This window comes from Melanostigma gelatinosum (assembly GCF_949748355.1).
Source record: "Melanostigma gelatinosum genome assembly, chromosome: 21".
In the NCBI taxonomy this organism is placed as follows: domain Eukaryota; kingdom Metazoa; phylum Chordata; class Actinopteri; order Perciformes; family Zoarcidae; genus Melanostigma; species Melanostigma gelatinosum.
Genome location: NC_136654.1, coordinates 4,963,505 through 4,979,461, shown reverse-complemented (window position 1 = coordinate 4,979,461; position 15,957 = coordinate 4,963,505). Strand labels below are relative to the sequence as shown.

Below are 15,957 nucleotides of genomic sequence, written 5' to 3'. Positions count from 1 at the left end.
GCCATTGTTTCCTGTTGCTGGTGCAAAATGCATTCTGGGATATTTGGCTGTCCCAAGTACAGACAAGTCACCTCCGATGCATCCCGGGTAAAATGGGCAGAGCGAGCCACATCCGGGCATTAGGGCCGTGCTTGGCTCGATGTGAACTTTGAATTGGAACAGTACTTGGGCTGAGACTGATGACGTTTCAGTACAGAGAAGTACGCATGTTGAGAAACTTGTTGGAAATCCTCTTTATGGGCTGTTGCATCTCCTGTCCACCTGTTGTGATAGTTTTAATGTCGGCACACAGACAACATGCCATCTCATCACTTCGACTTTCTATCTCATAATTTCGACCATGGGGATATTTTTATTTTCACATCTAACTTTAAATTTTTGTAAAAAAAAAAAAAAAAAAAATTATTATTTTTTTTTTTTTGCTGGCGGATTCGCGGGCCACATAAAATGACGTGGCGGGCCGGGTCCGGCCCGCGGGCCGTATGTTTGACACCCCTGGTTTAATGTGTTCGTGTGCTCAATGAGAACCTCCGCAGTGATACTTTTAATCTGAAATATGCTAACCGGAAGTGTTTGTAATGGAGTCGGAACTGTTCCGACGTGTCTAACGGCGAGTTGTTATGATCCAGCAAAATATTACTCCCTCGTAAAATACCGCTCATTTTCATCCAACTCGTTGTTTGTTTACTATACACAAGTACTTGAGCAACCCGACCGAGCTCACAGCTTCATTCTTCATTGTTACTCGTCTTGTTAAATAACCTCACCTGTCAAAATAGAGTTAGCCCGTTAGCTTGTTTTTAGCTAGCCAGTGCCAGTGGAGAGCAGGTGGACGAGGTTATGCAGCGCATACAGTTTTAATGTGGACAACATCACGTTACGACGAGGATCATTAATGGCAGCCCGGCAACCCTTCACAGACTCGGATACTGCCGATGAAGCAGTGAGGGCGACCTGTGACGATGCAACCATATGCAAAAGGTAACAGCAGGGAGTGCTGCAGCACATTATTATTATTTAACCGTACTATTGTATGGCTTGAACTGCTTCACGTTATGGAGACTTAGATTGAAGAAGCGAAGGAGTTAATGCACAATAAAGGTAATGCTTCATGATGCTATTGTGTCATAGCTACAGGTAATCAAGCTATCAGTGGTAATGTACAGTAATGCCCAATAACTAACGTTAGCACACACAGAGCAACATGGGTCTCCCATTTATGGATTAGACCACACCAGCAAAACAAAAAATAGAGCAGAAGACTGCACAGATCTGCAGAGCTGGGTCTTGATCCTTTGTGCTTACTTCTTATTGGTTAATTTAAAAAAAATCCTATTCTAGGTTTGCTACCAGTAAAGGCTACTGGAAGGACCCCTATATCCAGTATTTCGTAAGATCTGTAGGGGAGCGGAAGGCACCAGAAATCAACAGAGGTAAGTGATGCAGCCTCTTCTTTCATATGCATTTCTTAAGCCTAGTGAAGGGAGTCATGCGGTACAAATTATTGCATTCATAAACTGCACTACAGGTCACTGGATCGGCAGTACATGAGATGAATAGTCTGCAGCAAGTCCCTCATTTGCACAACACTGCAGAGTTGAAAGAATGTGTGCAGTGCATAGAGTAATGATGACTGTTCATGTGAAGTATCCCATATTGTGTGTTTTATTAGCTTATTTTACTTTCCTCTTATCTCATTTTGACAGGTTACTATGCCCGCGTTCAGGGAGTTAACCATCTCCTTGATGCGTTTATAAGGAAAGCAGGGTGTGACTGTCAAGTAATCAACCTGGGTGCTGGACTGGACACCACGTTTTGGCGACTTAAGGTTTGCAGCATTGCAGTGACTAAATGTGACTCATCATTCTGATGTGGCTTCTGATGCTGTTTGATTTGACTCGGTGGCATCGCGCACACTTAATCATCTTCAAAGTATTATCCAATGCACAGACCTTTACTGTGTGTGTGTGTGTGTGTGTGTGTGTGTGTGTGTGTGTGTGTGTGTGTGTGTGTGTGTGTGTGTGTGTGTGTGCGCGCTATAGGATAAAAATCTCATGCCAAGGAAGTTCTTTGAAATTGACTTTCCAACAGTTGTGGCCAGAAAAATACACAACATCAAGTAAGTCAACCGTGCAATTATTATCTTTATCATAACTATTAGTGTTATAGTTTATTTTTATATGTACATGAACCAAATCCGCCACAAGCTTCCCTTATAGATCAGAAGATCTGGTTATTATGGTTATATATTATGCATTGTGTACTGCATAAACATGCATTGATGAGGGAAATCAAGTATAGCTAGTATAACTGGTATTGTAAGGAAGTACAAATGTATGATGATGGCTTTGGTATTGCAATTTGCGGTTGAGCTCTGTAGAGGGAGACACAGCTGCATTTACAGCTGTTGTACAACAGAATTGAAGGATCAGTCGCAGTGTGTTTGTACTGTATGAAATCCTTACATGTATGTATTTATTTTTTGGGGCTGTTATATACATATATATGTCTATTATATGTAAATAACAGCTTCCAGTATTCAGACTAAGCTCTTTATAAGTGTGTGTTTAAGGCTAGTTTAGTCAGAAACATCTTGTATACGGCAGTATAAGTGCAATATTATCACAATTACTACCATAGAAGCTAAAAACAATATAATAAATGTAAACTATTTTCTTTGACTAGGACAAAACCGCCTCTGTCCAAACCCCTCATCGAAACCCACTCGACAGATTCCCTACTACTAGGTAATGAGCAAAAGTTCCATTCATTACATGACACATCTACAGTGTGCGGTTCAGCTCGGAACATATTCCTGTGCGTCTCTTTAGTATCTTTTCCTACTTCTTCTCTTCGCTCAGATGCCCACAGCCTCGACTCGGACCGGTACTGCATCATCGGGGCGGACCTCCGGGACATCTCCAGTTTGGATGAAAAACTGAAGAAGTTCCAGCTTAATCCAGAGTACGTGTGGATATGTTTCACTTTCACTGCCGTATGTGACGCTGCAGATGTTGTGTTTTTACAAACAGTGAGCGACATTTCCTGGATATGTGCCTTTAGCCACATTTTGAGACGTTTCTGTAGAGGTTAGGATCATTTATCGGTAGCAGAAGACCAAAGCACATGTCTATTTCATCGTAGTTTGATTGCACAGACATGCTTTCTTGTATGTATTTTTTTATTCATTTATGGCCCCATAACAACATAACCGACTCATTATTACCTTTTATTTGTCAAGGGAAGTTTGACAAAGAGCGATGCTATCTTTTTCAGGAAGCGGCCAGATGTGAATGTGATTTTACGTTCGAGTCTTTTATTGTTTAATATTTGTTTTCTGCCTACCGACACTAAAATTGAAGCAAAAATGTAATATTCCTCCGTGAATATGATAGATTTTATAGTGTAGGTAGTTTTAAGATTATCCTCAGCATAACAGTTCGACAAGATAATGGTTTGATAGGTTGAATTAAAGTTGTATTGTTTTCTACTGGATGAAAAAACAGTAAATCATCTTTGCTTTGATGCATTTCTGGATCCAGAGAACAGAGTGTCTGAGTGAGGGCTTTCCTGTTACGTTGTTGTGGTAAAGTGTACTTCTGCCCTCGCTCGCAGATTACCTACATTGCTGCTGTCGGAGTGTGTGCTGGTCTACATGACGCCCTCCCAGTCCTCCAATGTGGTTCACTGGGCCGCGGAAACCTTCCACACCGCCATGTTCATCAACTACGAACAGGTAAACCAGACAAATGACTTCATCCAGGTACAGCACAACAATACACACCTTATGCAAGTGTCTGGCCGAACTTAAGGCTCCAACCTCTCGACGTGATCTGTGCGTCCAGGTGAACATGAGCGATCGATTTGGCCAGGTGATGATCGAGAACCTGCAGCGTCGCCAGTGCACCCTGGCAGGAGTGGAGGCCTGTCAGTCTCTGGACTCTCAGGTAGCCTCCAGCACTCGCACTCGATAGTTCACAACCAAAGCGTTGTGGCTTTGTGAGACTAGTAACCTGTCAAGTCCACACTGTATGAATGTTTTGAGGATCAGCAATGTGTTTGAATGTGCGGTGTCTGCAGAAGGAGCGGTTCCTGAAGACGGGCTGGGAGCATGCTGATGCTCTGGACATGATAACGGTCTACAGTATGCTGCCCCAGGATGACATGGAGAGGTAATGCATGTAGTACTTGGTACTCTCTTAAATCCAGTTGTCTTAAAAGCTACGGTATTTGTCGGGTATACACTTAAAGGGCCAGTGTGTAGGATTTCGGGGGCTCAATGAGCAGAAATAGAGTATAGTATTCATAACTGTGTTTTCATTATCATCACCCGAAATAGTGTTTTGTTAATGAGCCCTTAATATCTACTTCGGGAGCAGGTCCTCTTCACGGAGTGTGCAAAGATGTTACGGTGTTGCATTATGGGACGTTTAGCATCCAGATTTTTGGAGGTTAAACCATAGGAACTATAAGTCAGGACATCTCAGCCTCTGCGACATGAATGTTGGCTGATTTTGAAGATCACATTCCTGACCCGATGGTGAAATAGTGATTTTTCTTTCTTACAGAATTGAGAGTCTGGAGTTCCTGGATGAGAGGGAGCTGTTGCAACAACTGCTCCAGCACTACAGTATCTGCTGGGCCACCAAGGACAAACTCAACCTGGGTAACGCTCATGTTATGTTACAGCTCCTCGGGAATGAACGGGCGTAGTTCGGAAATATGACACGATGACGGCTCAGTTCCAGGGTCATCTGAACCCGCTGTGGCGCCATGCTGTCCGCCTTTACTTTGTGTTGCTCATATGTGTCAGGCGTTTTTATATTTCCACCCATCCTCATCAGTTTGAGTGTGTGGTGTGGTCACGTAAAGGAACAGGTCATGCTCTGTTTCCTCAGGTCTGTCACAGTTGGCGTATTGAGTGTGAAAGTGCTCCGCCGCCGGACGCGCTTTGCACGCGTCTGTGCCAAAATCAACAAGAGGAGAAGATGTGCGAAGGGAGACGTTGGGAAAAGAGGAAGTCCATATTCTCCACCAAGCCCCCCCCCCCCACCGCCCCGTCCCCCCGTCGACGAGCAGCTGTTCCGGTGCAAAAACTCCCGGCATCAGCAGAAAGTGCTTTGACGAGCGTCCTGTGTTACCCCAATCCACGTCAACGAGAAGAGGTGATCACGATGAGTGCTTTGTAGAGGTTACCAACTGTACAGTGGAACAAGTTTGTCTTCATTCATTTGCTGACAGACATTTTTGTTTATGCACTTAAACGGAAATATTGTTTCATAATCTGCTCACCTGTGTTGGATATTGACGAAAGTATGACGTTTTCAGATGTCCTTTTCTGGTTTTTATGTGCCATTTAGATTTAATTTATGAAACAATTGACTCACTTCCTTACAAAACATACATACGGTACATGCATGTGAAACTAGTTGCTTTGCATCTGCTGGTTCATTTACATTTGCCCGTGAAATGTTTTTTATTCTTGAGCCTGGTTTTCAAACAGCAAAGAGGACGTGACAGATTAGTTTGTGATCGATTATATTCGATGGATGCTGTTCAAGTGCAGTTGAATAAAAATGTCCTTTTGTGTAAGACTGCGTTGCTCTGTTCATTTGTGTACCTTGTTATGGACTATTTATGGACTATATTGACTTTTTATCTAGTTTATCTGCAGTGGGAGGGACAAGTGTCCCTCATGATAAGCTGTGCGGGTGTTTGTGTGTTCAGTCGTACTATTGTGTAAGGATTGAAAAGGGCCTTCTGCATAATGAGCAGTTTTACTTCTGCTACTTTAAGTATACTTTGATGCTTAAACTGTTCCTCTACTTGATTAAGAAAGCAGGACTTTTATGTAAAACAATATTTTTCTACTGTGGTATTACTACTTCTTCTGAAGTAAAGGGTCGTAATACTTCTTCCACCACTGCTAACATGTTCGCCATATCAACTTAAACGTGAAAGTGACTGCAGGTTTAGTGGGAAAAAACTAAGTTTACACCCTCCTCAGATGTATTAAAATGATTTTATTGATAGAACACGAAAAAGATGTATCACCTCAACAAAACAAGTGTTTCTGTAGTGCTGACAGCCCTCATCCTTATCTCTCAACACCACCATACTAATCATTTTATGAGCTTCTCCTGATTGCCAGCCGTCTTGGGAGTATAAACAATTGCAGGAAGGTGGGGCATCCAAGAGGGAAAAAAAAATGGGGACTTGCGTACGTCCTTTATGGATCATCCTGAGAATGGCTAATATACAAAAGCGTACATTCATCAGACCACCCAGTGCTGACTGGAGTCCACCAGTGGAACAAGTGGCACGGGGCAGAAAGGTGTTTTAAGTGTTCTCGCCAGTATGTCAGGGACAGAAACGAAGACGGAGGTCTTCACAATAACTGAGGCGGGAGAGTCGGCACCTGAGAGAGGCAACAAGACGAGGAGCATCTTTGAGAAGTGCGTGCAGCCCTGCCTGGCCGAGCTGTTTGGGACGAGCCTGTTCGTGTTTGTGGGGTGTGCCTCCGTCGTTGGGAATGTGGAAGTGAGTGTCATCCAGCCTGCCGTGGCACATGGACTGGCGCTGGGAGTGCTGATCATGGTGTTAGGGCAAATTAGGTGAAGACTGCTAAATAATTGATTGTGTATGTTTTTGAGGCGACTGAATGTTTCTTGTTTTTACAATATCAGAAAGGTCTTAATTCCATCCTAAAAGCAAACAAAAGCCGACTTATTAAAAATGTATTTGTCTTAACATGTGTTAGTAATAGTGGATTTTAAGTTCCAAATAGTTTCCAACTGACGTGTTCTATTTGATACAACAAAGTTTAGTGTGTATATATATATATAGAAATAATCTGTTTCTTCCATGTCTGAGGTTATCAGGATGCACCATTTGAGAGTGAAGATCATTGTGTTTATTGCAGTGGGGGCCACTTTAACCCTGCGGTGTCTCTGAGCGTCTACCTGTGTGGAGGGATGGGGCTTCCCCTGCTGCTGCCTTATGTGCTGGCTCAGATGTGTGGAGGCATGATTGGTGCTGGTTTGACCAAGGTGAGTAAAAAAACTGTGAAAGTCCAATTCTGCCAAGACAAAAAATTGAAATACTCATGAAAGTAAAATGTTTGACTTACTATGTCAAAATAATTAGTTAAAAATATCAGATAATATAGACCTAGTAATTCAAAATGTTGACATATTATCGAAATATTTAGACAAATATTTTTTTTAAATCATGACTTAGTTACTCAAAATAATGCATTTTAATTTCATGAGTTTCATAAGTACATATTTTGACTTATTTCTTAATTTCGACCGTTTTTTTATTATCCTGGTAACACTTAGTCTTGATTTTCTGGTAGCTGTGTTGGGTTCAAAATAGATAAAAGATGAAAAGAAATGAAAAGAAAACCAGTCAAGATATTTAATTTGATCTCCTGTCAGGCGATGTTCCCCCCTGATGTGTATGCTGCGTCCCTCGGAGGAGCCTTCAGCGTAGTCAACAAAGATCTGGGTACAACCACTCTGGCTGAGGCGATGATGAGCCTGTTCCTCACCACGGTGGTGTGCATGGGGGCCGTCAACAGCCAAACCCGATCACCGTGGGTTCCTTTCTGCATTGGCCTCACTGTGACAGCCAACATATTTGCCGGGTAAGAGCCTCAGGGGAAGATCACCATTATTCCAGCTATCAGTCTTCCACATCACAGCAAGACATTTTTGAAATACTGAGGACGTGATGAATATTTATTTATTTATTCAGCTGTTTCTGCAAGTTGTATTTCTATGATGCAGTTCTTATTCCTCTGCTCCAATGCTCAGACAGTTAACGAACTAGAAATAAATCTCTATTTTCCAAGCTGAAATTCTGGTGTAGTAACACTACATCTTCTATTGTTGGCCTAAAAGTTTCTAATTTCAAATATACTGAGTCTGAAAATACTGAATTCAGCATTCAAAAATATGAGTTTTTAAAAATAGAAAGATACGGACTACATGACCACAGTGTCTTTTTGCCCCCTTGCTCTCCTCCACACGTGTATTTATTGTTATCACATATCAGCTGGATGTCAAGGTTCATCCTTGGTTTTGGTTATTACCTTGATAAGGCAGTTTCATGTTTAATCAAATCTATCAACGTAAAACATCCGGGGACGATTTGGATGCAACCCTCTTATTTTGTTTAAATATTCTAATCTGCAAAATATGGTGCATTAAATAATTATTGCATTACTTCCTTTTTTTTGTCTGTCTCCGTTGCTGAGGTAACCACTACTTCCAAAAATGAAAAGCATATGGTGTTGTGCTGTGTCACCAGCTGAGTTACAGTGTTGCATGTGCTGGCTGTTGTCTCAGGGGGACGTTGTCTGGAGCCTGTATGAACCCTGCCCGAGCCTTCGGCCCTGCAGTGGCTGCAAACCACTGGAGCCATCACTGGATCTTCTGGGTCGGACCCACTTGTGGCGCGCTGGTCACTGTCGTCTTCATCAGGTATTTACAGTTGAGAGCACAGTGGTAGTTCTCCACTGTTACTATTTAACAGGCTTTCTAGATGTTTTTTTAAAAGTAAGTATTTGTTAGTTATATGCAGAGGGAACTGTTAAAGCAGGGGTCTCAAACTCCCGGCCCGCGGGCCGAATCCGGCCCGCCACGTCATTTTATGTGGCCCGCGAATTCGCCAGCAAAAAAAAAACAAAGTAAAAAAAAAAAAAAAACTTTTTTTTTTTTTTTTTAAGTTGGACTAATAATAATAAAAATATCCCCATAGTCGAAATTATGAGATAGAAAGTCGAACTTATTAGATAGAAAGTCATAACTATGATAGAAAGTCATAATTCTGAGATAGAAAGTCAAAATGATGAGATAGAAAGTCAAAAAGATGAGATTGAAAGTCAAAATTATGAAATAGAAAGTCAAATTATGAGACACTTAAACAGTTAGAAGCAGCTCTTTGGCGGTTACTGTACATTTAACATGGAAATGTATTGTGAGTACATTAAAGACTACTTTAAACTGTGAATGCAGAGAGTTATTGAACAATATGTTACGAGTAGTTACATTTACAACCGGCCCTCTGTGGGCGACCATGATGCTGATGTGGCCCGGAGTGAAAATGAGTTTGAGAGCCCTGTGTTAAAGGTATCCTTTTACTTTTCTGACCACTAGTGGCGCTGTGGAGCAATGTTTTTACGAGCTGGTTCACATCCTGCCAATGATTTAATGCTATTCCACTGATCGACTGTTGGTGGCGGCAATTCACAACAAACAGCAATAACAGAAGATGCAAACACGGCTGTATACTATGCAGCGTTTGACATATTTCTTTGTGGTTGAGTGAAACATCAGTGGGTGGAGCCAAAGAAGCATATAAATGAAGATTTATATGCCACACGTGATGCTGAATGGTCATGCAGTGTACATGTGACTATCGTATGTGGCTTTTTCCTACTAAGTAAGTGTATAACAGTAGCAACCTCCCTCCTCCTTTTCCACTGGACTTCAGTCTAACCTTACACTGAGCCAGAAACTGCGCCCCTGTAACTCCACCCAGTGAGCTTCAGCTGTATGACAGTCTGACCTCTGACCTGCTTGTCTGTTTTAATTCAGTCGAGCAATTTATTTCACTTCTTAACCATGTAAAGATACAGTAATGAGACAGTGAGCCCCTGGGAGCAGACATGTAAAAGATCCCCAGAGTCTCAGAGGTTCAAAGCGATTGTCTTAATTTTCTTTGTCTTTGTGGGTGTTTTGCATCTTTTTATATGCATTTTGCATCTTTGTAGTTGTTTTGATGTGATTCCAGGGGCCTGTGCCCAGTAGAATCGTTCAATAATCCATCCATGTTCTCAACATGATATTAAATCGACTCTTTCTTTTGCAGGTTGCTGTTGGGCGACAAGAAGACCCGAATTGTGTTGAAGTGAATGTGTCATTTATCAAAGAGGAGCGAGAGGACGTCCCGACTGACTCCATGACAGTGTTTCCATTTGGATGTTCATACAATACAAAACAATTAGACTGTAATATTTAGATTTGTCAGTAAAACGTGTGCACATATATTCTCCATTGAACCAGTGATAATTGTTGGCCGCTACTCAATGAAACGTTTTTATTTCAAGATTCAATAAAGTGTTTGATGATGTGATACGATACGATAGGGAGCTGCTATCTACTCCTTACTTGGACTTTACATGCTCGATGATTGCTGGAAGACGTCCAGAGACATTTGATATTCATACAAATGATCACACTTTCTGTTATCTATTAACAGTCTTGTTGCACTCATTCGTTTATGGTTTAAAGTGCTCAATGGGAAAAGCATGCTTTGATATCTTTACTACTTAAAATATAGTCCAAGGACGGGCAACTGCTAGATTACATTCATCAGTTGGTGGCCTCAGATCAACTGAAAGATCATCAGCACTGTGCTTAGTGTGCAGGTGCAGAACTATAGCAATCACACATACAAACTCCACAGAACATTTTCGCTTCATTTGAGTAGTGAAGGAAAAAGTAATCAAATAATATGCCCACAAACTCAACTTCTAAAGGTTCTGTAATATATGAATACTACTAAAAAGTCAGATTTAAATAAAGATGGGTGTCAAAGCAAAAGACAATCCAAGCCTCCATGAACAGCAACAATGCAAAAGTAAAATGCAGAAACATTCATCCTTATATGGTGTATGATACATTTGATATTATAAGGTTATTACTGGTGTATTAATGTGCATCCATTTATCGTTGTAGTTGGTTGAGGTGGAGCAAACCTTGACTTCTTAATAATAATGTATTGAACGGTTTGCTTCAAAGTTGCTGCCCTAGAATTATGAAAGTATTCAAAAGAAGGCGATTTGCTTTGAAAAAAAAAAATATATATATATATGTATTAAAAACCCTTTTATTGCAGATAAATAGAAACATTTCTTATATATGTTGTAATAGACACTATAAGGACTCAAGTATAGACTAAATAGCCACTGCTTAGTGTTTTGATGATGGTGGTGGACCTCTCTAGTGTGCACGAACCAGTGTGCATGTGAAGTTTATGGTCCAGCGCTTTTATCTACAAAGGCTAATTTGATGTAATTTGATGAGCATCTAATAATGAGGCTTTGGGTTTACTTTAAAAACGGGTGCGTCCCATACAGAAGCTAAAGGGGTTTCCTGCGTCATTATCAGACGTTATTTGACGCCCTGGGATCAAGAACGGGCTGAATTATGATGACTACCATTTATCTGACCCCACTGACTGAGGTCAACCTCGAACAGCTCGAGTATTGTTTCAAACCGTATGACCTCTTTTTTCAAAGGTGCCTCTGTGGACTCCTGGATCCTTGTATTGATTCGATGAATCTTAGAACAGCCCTCAGCTTTGATGTTTTATGACCCGTGATGCAACTCCAGTTCAGCGTGCCAGCCCTGCCGGAGATGAACATATATAACCGCAGCGCGTTTCAGCGCCCTTAGTCTGCAGGCTGGGTCAGGGGCTGGAGGCTTTTGTGACAATCCTCCTTGGAGCAGAGGTCTCTTAAAAAGGCAGAAATAAAACAAAGCAGCAATGGGGGTTGAGAAAATGGAAATGGAGGACACGGACTCTACTCTAATGGAGAAGGGCAAGAAGCCACCCGCGCCCAAAGCTCCCAACAAATACGAGACTTTCTTCCAGCCCTGCCTGGCCGAGATAGTGGGGACCATGTTCTTCGTTTTCGTCGGCTGCGTGTCCGTCATCGAGAACGTGCCGGCGGCTGGACGGCTGCAGCCGGCCCTGGTGCACGGACTGGCTGTGGCGGTGATGGTGGCGGTCATGGATAACATCAGGTAAAGGTGTAAAGTAAAGTAGAGTCAGATGCAGGCATTTGGAACAGTCCTATGTTTTGAGTGGAATGGGTAGAGCGAAAAAAGATAGGTTTCCCATCTGATCTCTACATTTCTCTGCTGCTTTTTCTTCCTCCAGTGGCTCCCATTTCAACCCTCCCTTCACTATTGCCATCTACCTGTGTGGAGGCATGAAGCTGATGATGGTGGGACCCTACCTGGTCAGCCAGCTGATTGGAGGAGTGCTGGGAGCTGCAATGGCCAAGGTCAGTTGAAAGTCTATAAAGTCTATAAAAGACTCACGCTTATGCAAATCAAATCCAATTCTTCAAATCCTTAACAATACGTTTGATAGATAATGACCCCTACAGACCGCTACTTAAACGCCACAGGGGCCGCGTTCGATATCCTCAAGTCAGAGAGCCAGCTGACCGGAGCCATCTTCGGGGAGGTGGCCATGACCTGCTTGATCACCATGGTGGTGCTGCTGGTGGCGGTCAACAGCAAGACGAAAACCCCGCTGGCTCCGTTCCTGGTGGGCTGCACCGTCATCATCAACGTCCTGGCGGGGTGAGATAAAAGGGCGAGGGCCATTATGTGTGTTTATTGTGCACCGTGTTTAAACATTAACGTTCGATCTCAAAGCTACCTCCCTCGGTTGCTATACTGTTACTTGCACGAGTCAACTTTTCTGATAGTGCTCAGTTACGCAATGCAAACCCGTTATTGGGTTCAGCGCTGGCTGAATTCAAGTTGCTACAGCATGCTCTCCTCCAGGCTAGGTAATCTACCAGCAGCAGAAAGTGAGGTGGAGGAACCACAGGGCTTTATACTTTTCTCATTTGTGGTCTGATAAACAGTAAATCTATAAAAATGCCATATCGTTATTCCCCCCAAATTATGCAGTGGGAGGAGTTAGGCTCAAACCTAAGGGGTGCGCTTATGCTTCCAAGGTGTCCATCATGAGAAAGGACTTTTTTCATCAAATTACATTGTTTTTAATTATTCAAAAGATATAATTAATTAATTTAAAAATTAATTTTTTTTTAAATTAACCAATACTTTAATCCATGCTTTAAAATGCAAGTGCAAATATATATATATTTATTGATATTTTCCTGATCTTACCACCAGAAAATGTCAAATGGTGTAACCATTAAATTCTGACTGTATTTACTAATGTGAAAAATACATCTTAAATAACCATATTATCATGAATTATACGATTACAATTTAACTTTATATCATATTTTGCTACATCTATATTTTCTAAAGAAAAAAACTCTCTCTCTTTCTCTCTCTATAAATAAATAAATAAATAATTCATATTTCAACTGTTTTTTTTTTCCCTTGTCGGAGCAGGGGTGACGTATCAGGAACGTGTCTGAACCCTGCAAGGGCTTTCGGTCCAGCTGTGATGACCAACTACTGGGTCTACCATTGGGTTTACTGGGTGGGACCCATCGGGGGAGGCCTGGTGGCCGCCGCGTTGCTCAGGTGAGAGAAGCCAGATATGACTGAAGTAATTAAATGAATAAATCAATAAAACGTCATGTGTGGTGAGATTCACAATGTCTCTCTTGTCTTTCAGGCTCGTTCTGGGTGATGATAAAATACGAGTCGTTATGAAATCATAACAGCCTCTATTGTGTGTGTGTGTATTGCCCTGCAGGCGACAATAAACTGTAAACATTCGTTCCCTGTCCATAAAAAACGTACATTCTACCGCTGTGTGTGTGTATCAAGGGGAAAACACTTTTCAGGAGACATACAGTAACAAAACACAGTATAATCAGTTTTGGATATGCAGTTTATTCCATCATTTTTTTCATCATGAGATACATGATCGCCCATGGCAGACCGCATTCCACACTGTAGGCAGCTCAGCGGTATTTCTCTGCGAGAGCCAGGGACAAGCCACAGAAGAACTTATCCATGGAAACGTGGGCCTCGGGGGTGAAATCCTTCGGGAACATGTTGGCGATCACCACGAGAATGCAGTGGGACAGGAGCTGCGGATCACAGAGGAAAACAATTCAAGTCAAGTCTATGTAATACTGCCAAAATACATCTCAATAAGAGAAGAGTTGGATACTTTAACATTCCTCCCATCTTTAAAATATGAAATGTGGAGTGCAAAACATGCTCCAAGTTCAACTTCTGAACTGGTGAATAGGTTTTAAAAACAAAGACGTCTCCTTCTTATGTCAGCTTTCACCGAAATTAAGTCAAGACTAAGTCTAGTCTAGACTGAGATCTATTTTTGCACAACACCAATGCGTAACTTGCCCGTAAATACAGCTCTACTCGTGCGTAAAAGTGCGCACAAGTCACCCTAACCGGTATAACGTAAAAGGAACTAGAACGCAATCTCAGCGCATATCTTTTATCATGACGTCAATAACCCCCGTCTCACCTTGAAGTTGGCCGGGTCCACTCTCAACTGGAAGGCGTGCTGCTCGCTGAGAGCCGCCAGGCCGTGGGTCAGGTTGTCGATGTTGGTCACGGCCAAAGCGACTCCAGACATCACATTCTTTCCGTGGTTCTTAACCGGAGCGGAGTTGGGACTCAGGTCAGACCAGTGGGAGAAGTAGGTCTTGGTTTGCGGATAGACGACGAGCATCCTGTGGAGGAGGAGAGGACGTTAGGTTGTGGCTTTAGAGATGGCGCATCTGAGTATATATATATATATATATATATATATATATGAGTAAACTAAAAGCAGGTCTAATACCTCCAACATTAACTTAAAACATGGGTAAACACGACACTTACCTGCCCAGAGCGTCAGCCCCAATAGCGTCCGCAGACTTGGAGATTTTGCCCCAAATGAGCTTGACGGCTGCCTTGTCTTTGTCGTTTAAACTCATCTTGGTTCTCTCTCTCTTCCTCTATCTGACTCTGATGCTTTGGACCTCTACTTAAATCCAGTTGCCTGGAGAGACACACCCATGGCCACTGATGCCAAGCTGCGTCCCCCTGACGCATATCGGACCCTTCCTCCTTGCCTGATAAACTGGCCGGATGCCAGCCTGAGAGGTGGTATCAGCATGGTTGCATCGTGGGCGTCAGTTGGCAAAAAAGATTTACTTGGATAATGCGGCAAAGTGCCCACATGTGGTCTCCAGATAGAGGGCGTCTCAGGTCTCATGTCAGCAGTTGCGATGAGTTGGATGGTTGAGTTTACGCCCTCGTGAGTGACGTAAAGTTAATATCAATAAATATGATCTCAAAAAGAGATGAAATGAGTTGCTCTCATTTTAATACGGGATATACAAGACTTGTTTTCCCACTTCATGAACGAGTTCAGCCATTATGAGTTGATATGTTTTGCTGTGGCCTGAAGCAATTTCAGATCAAACGGAAATGCAACATTTTCAAAAGGAAATCCCTGTTTGTATTCAGAACACTTACTTTTATTAACGTCGATTATTTGTCTATACTGCGTAGAGGCCTCTCGCGCCACAGAAGAAAAGTAAAAAAACCGTTTTGCACAGTGTGAAGATTTTCCGTTGACGGACTCGGTGTATCCTTCGTTATTTAAACATTCGTTATTTAAACAACACAATGTCGAATTTGATTGAATGGTTCTAATCGACACGATTACGCCATAAAGTGCATTTTGAGCATTTGTATTTAACTCCCACAAAGCAATAAATAAGTCAATTGAATGCATGCGTGCACATTCTGCATTTGTTTAAAAAACTGAATTAGAAAGTTAATTTCGACAGCATGCCACCTGCACTCGATTGATCATTTTGTAAAACCAATTACAGTATTACAATTGCAGCCGTATACTATGTGTCATTGATTTCATTTGTTTTTTAATTCGGCATTTTGGCTCAGATCACGAATTTACTGCCTATCAAGGGGAGGATATGCCCCCCATGACGCTTATCAGCGTTATTTTCTTCATTAAAACATAGATTCATTTTGGCATCTGGTGCCAAGGGTGGATACTGTATGCCAGGGTGTTTTTTTAGATAACGCCCTGGCATGCGACACTCTCCGACTGCTTTGCAAATTCAGTGCCATTTGCAATGAAAACTAATAAACACAAACAAAGTTATAATGCATCAGAAATTACACTTGTTTTTGTACCTATTTATATCCTTATCATGTTAATACGCTGCAAATATGAATA

At 42.0% G+C, this 15,957-nt stretch overlaps 3 protein-coding genes across 3 annotated transcripts; 2 read left to right on the top strand and 1 right to left on the bottom strand.

Moving 5' to 3' along the window:
- The first annotated feature begins 589 nt into the window (after positions 1–589).
- lcmt1 (leucine carboxyl methyltransferase 1) lies at positions 590–5,592 on the top strand. Its single transcript, XM_079293195.1, has 11 exons — positions 590–981; positions 1,342–1,433; positions 1,707–1,828; positions 2,043–2,119; positions 2,686–2,747; positions 2,862–2,964; positions 3,616–3,736; positions 3,846–3,947; positions 4,081–4,172; positions 4,569–4,666; positions 4,899–5,592. Exons 1-11 carry the CDS (start codon positions 896–898, stop codon positions 4,919–4,921), a joined length of 978 nt encoding a protein of 325 aa, XP_079149321.1. The 5' UTR covers positions 590–895; the 3' UTR covers positions 4,922–5,592.
- A 710-nt stretch (positions 5,593–6,302) lies between these two features.
- On the top strand, positions 6,303–13,450 carry aqp8a.2 (aquaporin 8a, tandem duplicate 2; the record flags this gene model as incomplete). The annotated part of the gene is made up of 10 exons (XM_079293966.1): positions 6,303–6,614; positions 6,923–7,049; positions 7,440–7,648; positions 8,352–8,486; positions 9,877–9,887; positions 11,555–11,816; positions 11,953–12,079; positions 12,169–12,383; positions 13,176–13,310; positions 13,405–13,450. Exons 1-10 carry the CDS (start codon positions 6,358–6,360, stop codon positions 13,448–13,450), a joined length of 1,524 nt encoding a protein of 507 aa, XP_079150092.1. The 5' UTR covers positions 6,303–6,357.
- A 154-nt stretch (positions 13,451–13,604) lies between these two features.
- Positions 13,605–14,747, bottom strand: hbae5 (hemoglobin, alpha embryonic 5). Its single transcript, XM_079293345.1, has 3 exons — positions 14,589–14,747; positions 14,230–14,437; positions 13,605–13,825 (listed from the first exon to the last, which is right to left on the bottom strand). The coding sequence occupies exons 1-3, from the start codon at positions 14,681–14,683 to the stop codon at positions 13,697–13,699; spliced, it is 432 nt and encodes a 143-aa protein (XP_079149471.1). The 5' UTR covers positions 14,684–14,747; the 3' UTR covers positions 13,605–13,696.
- Positions 14,748–15,957: the final 1,210 nt, after the last annotated feature.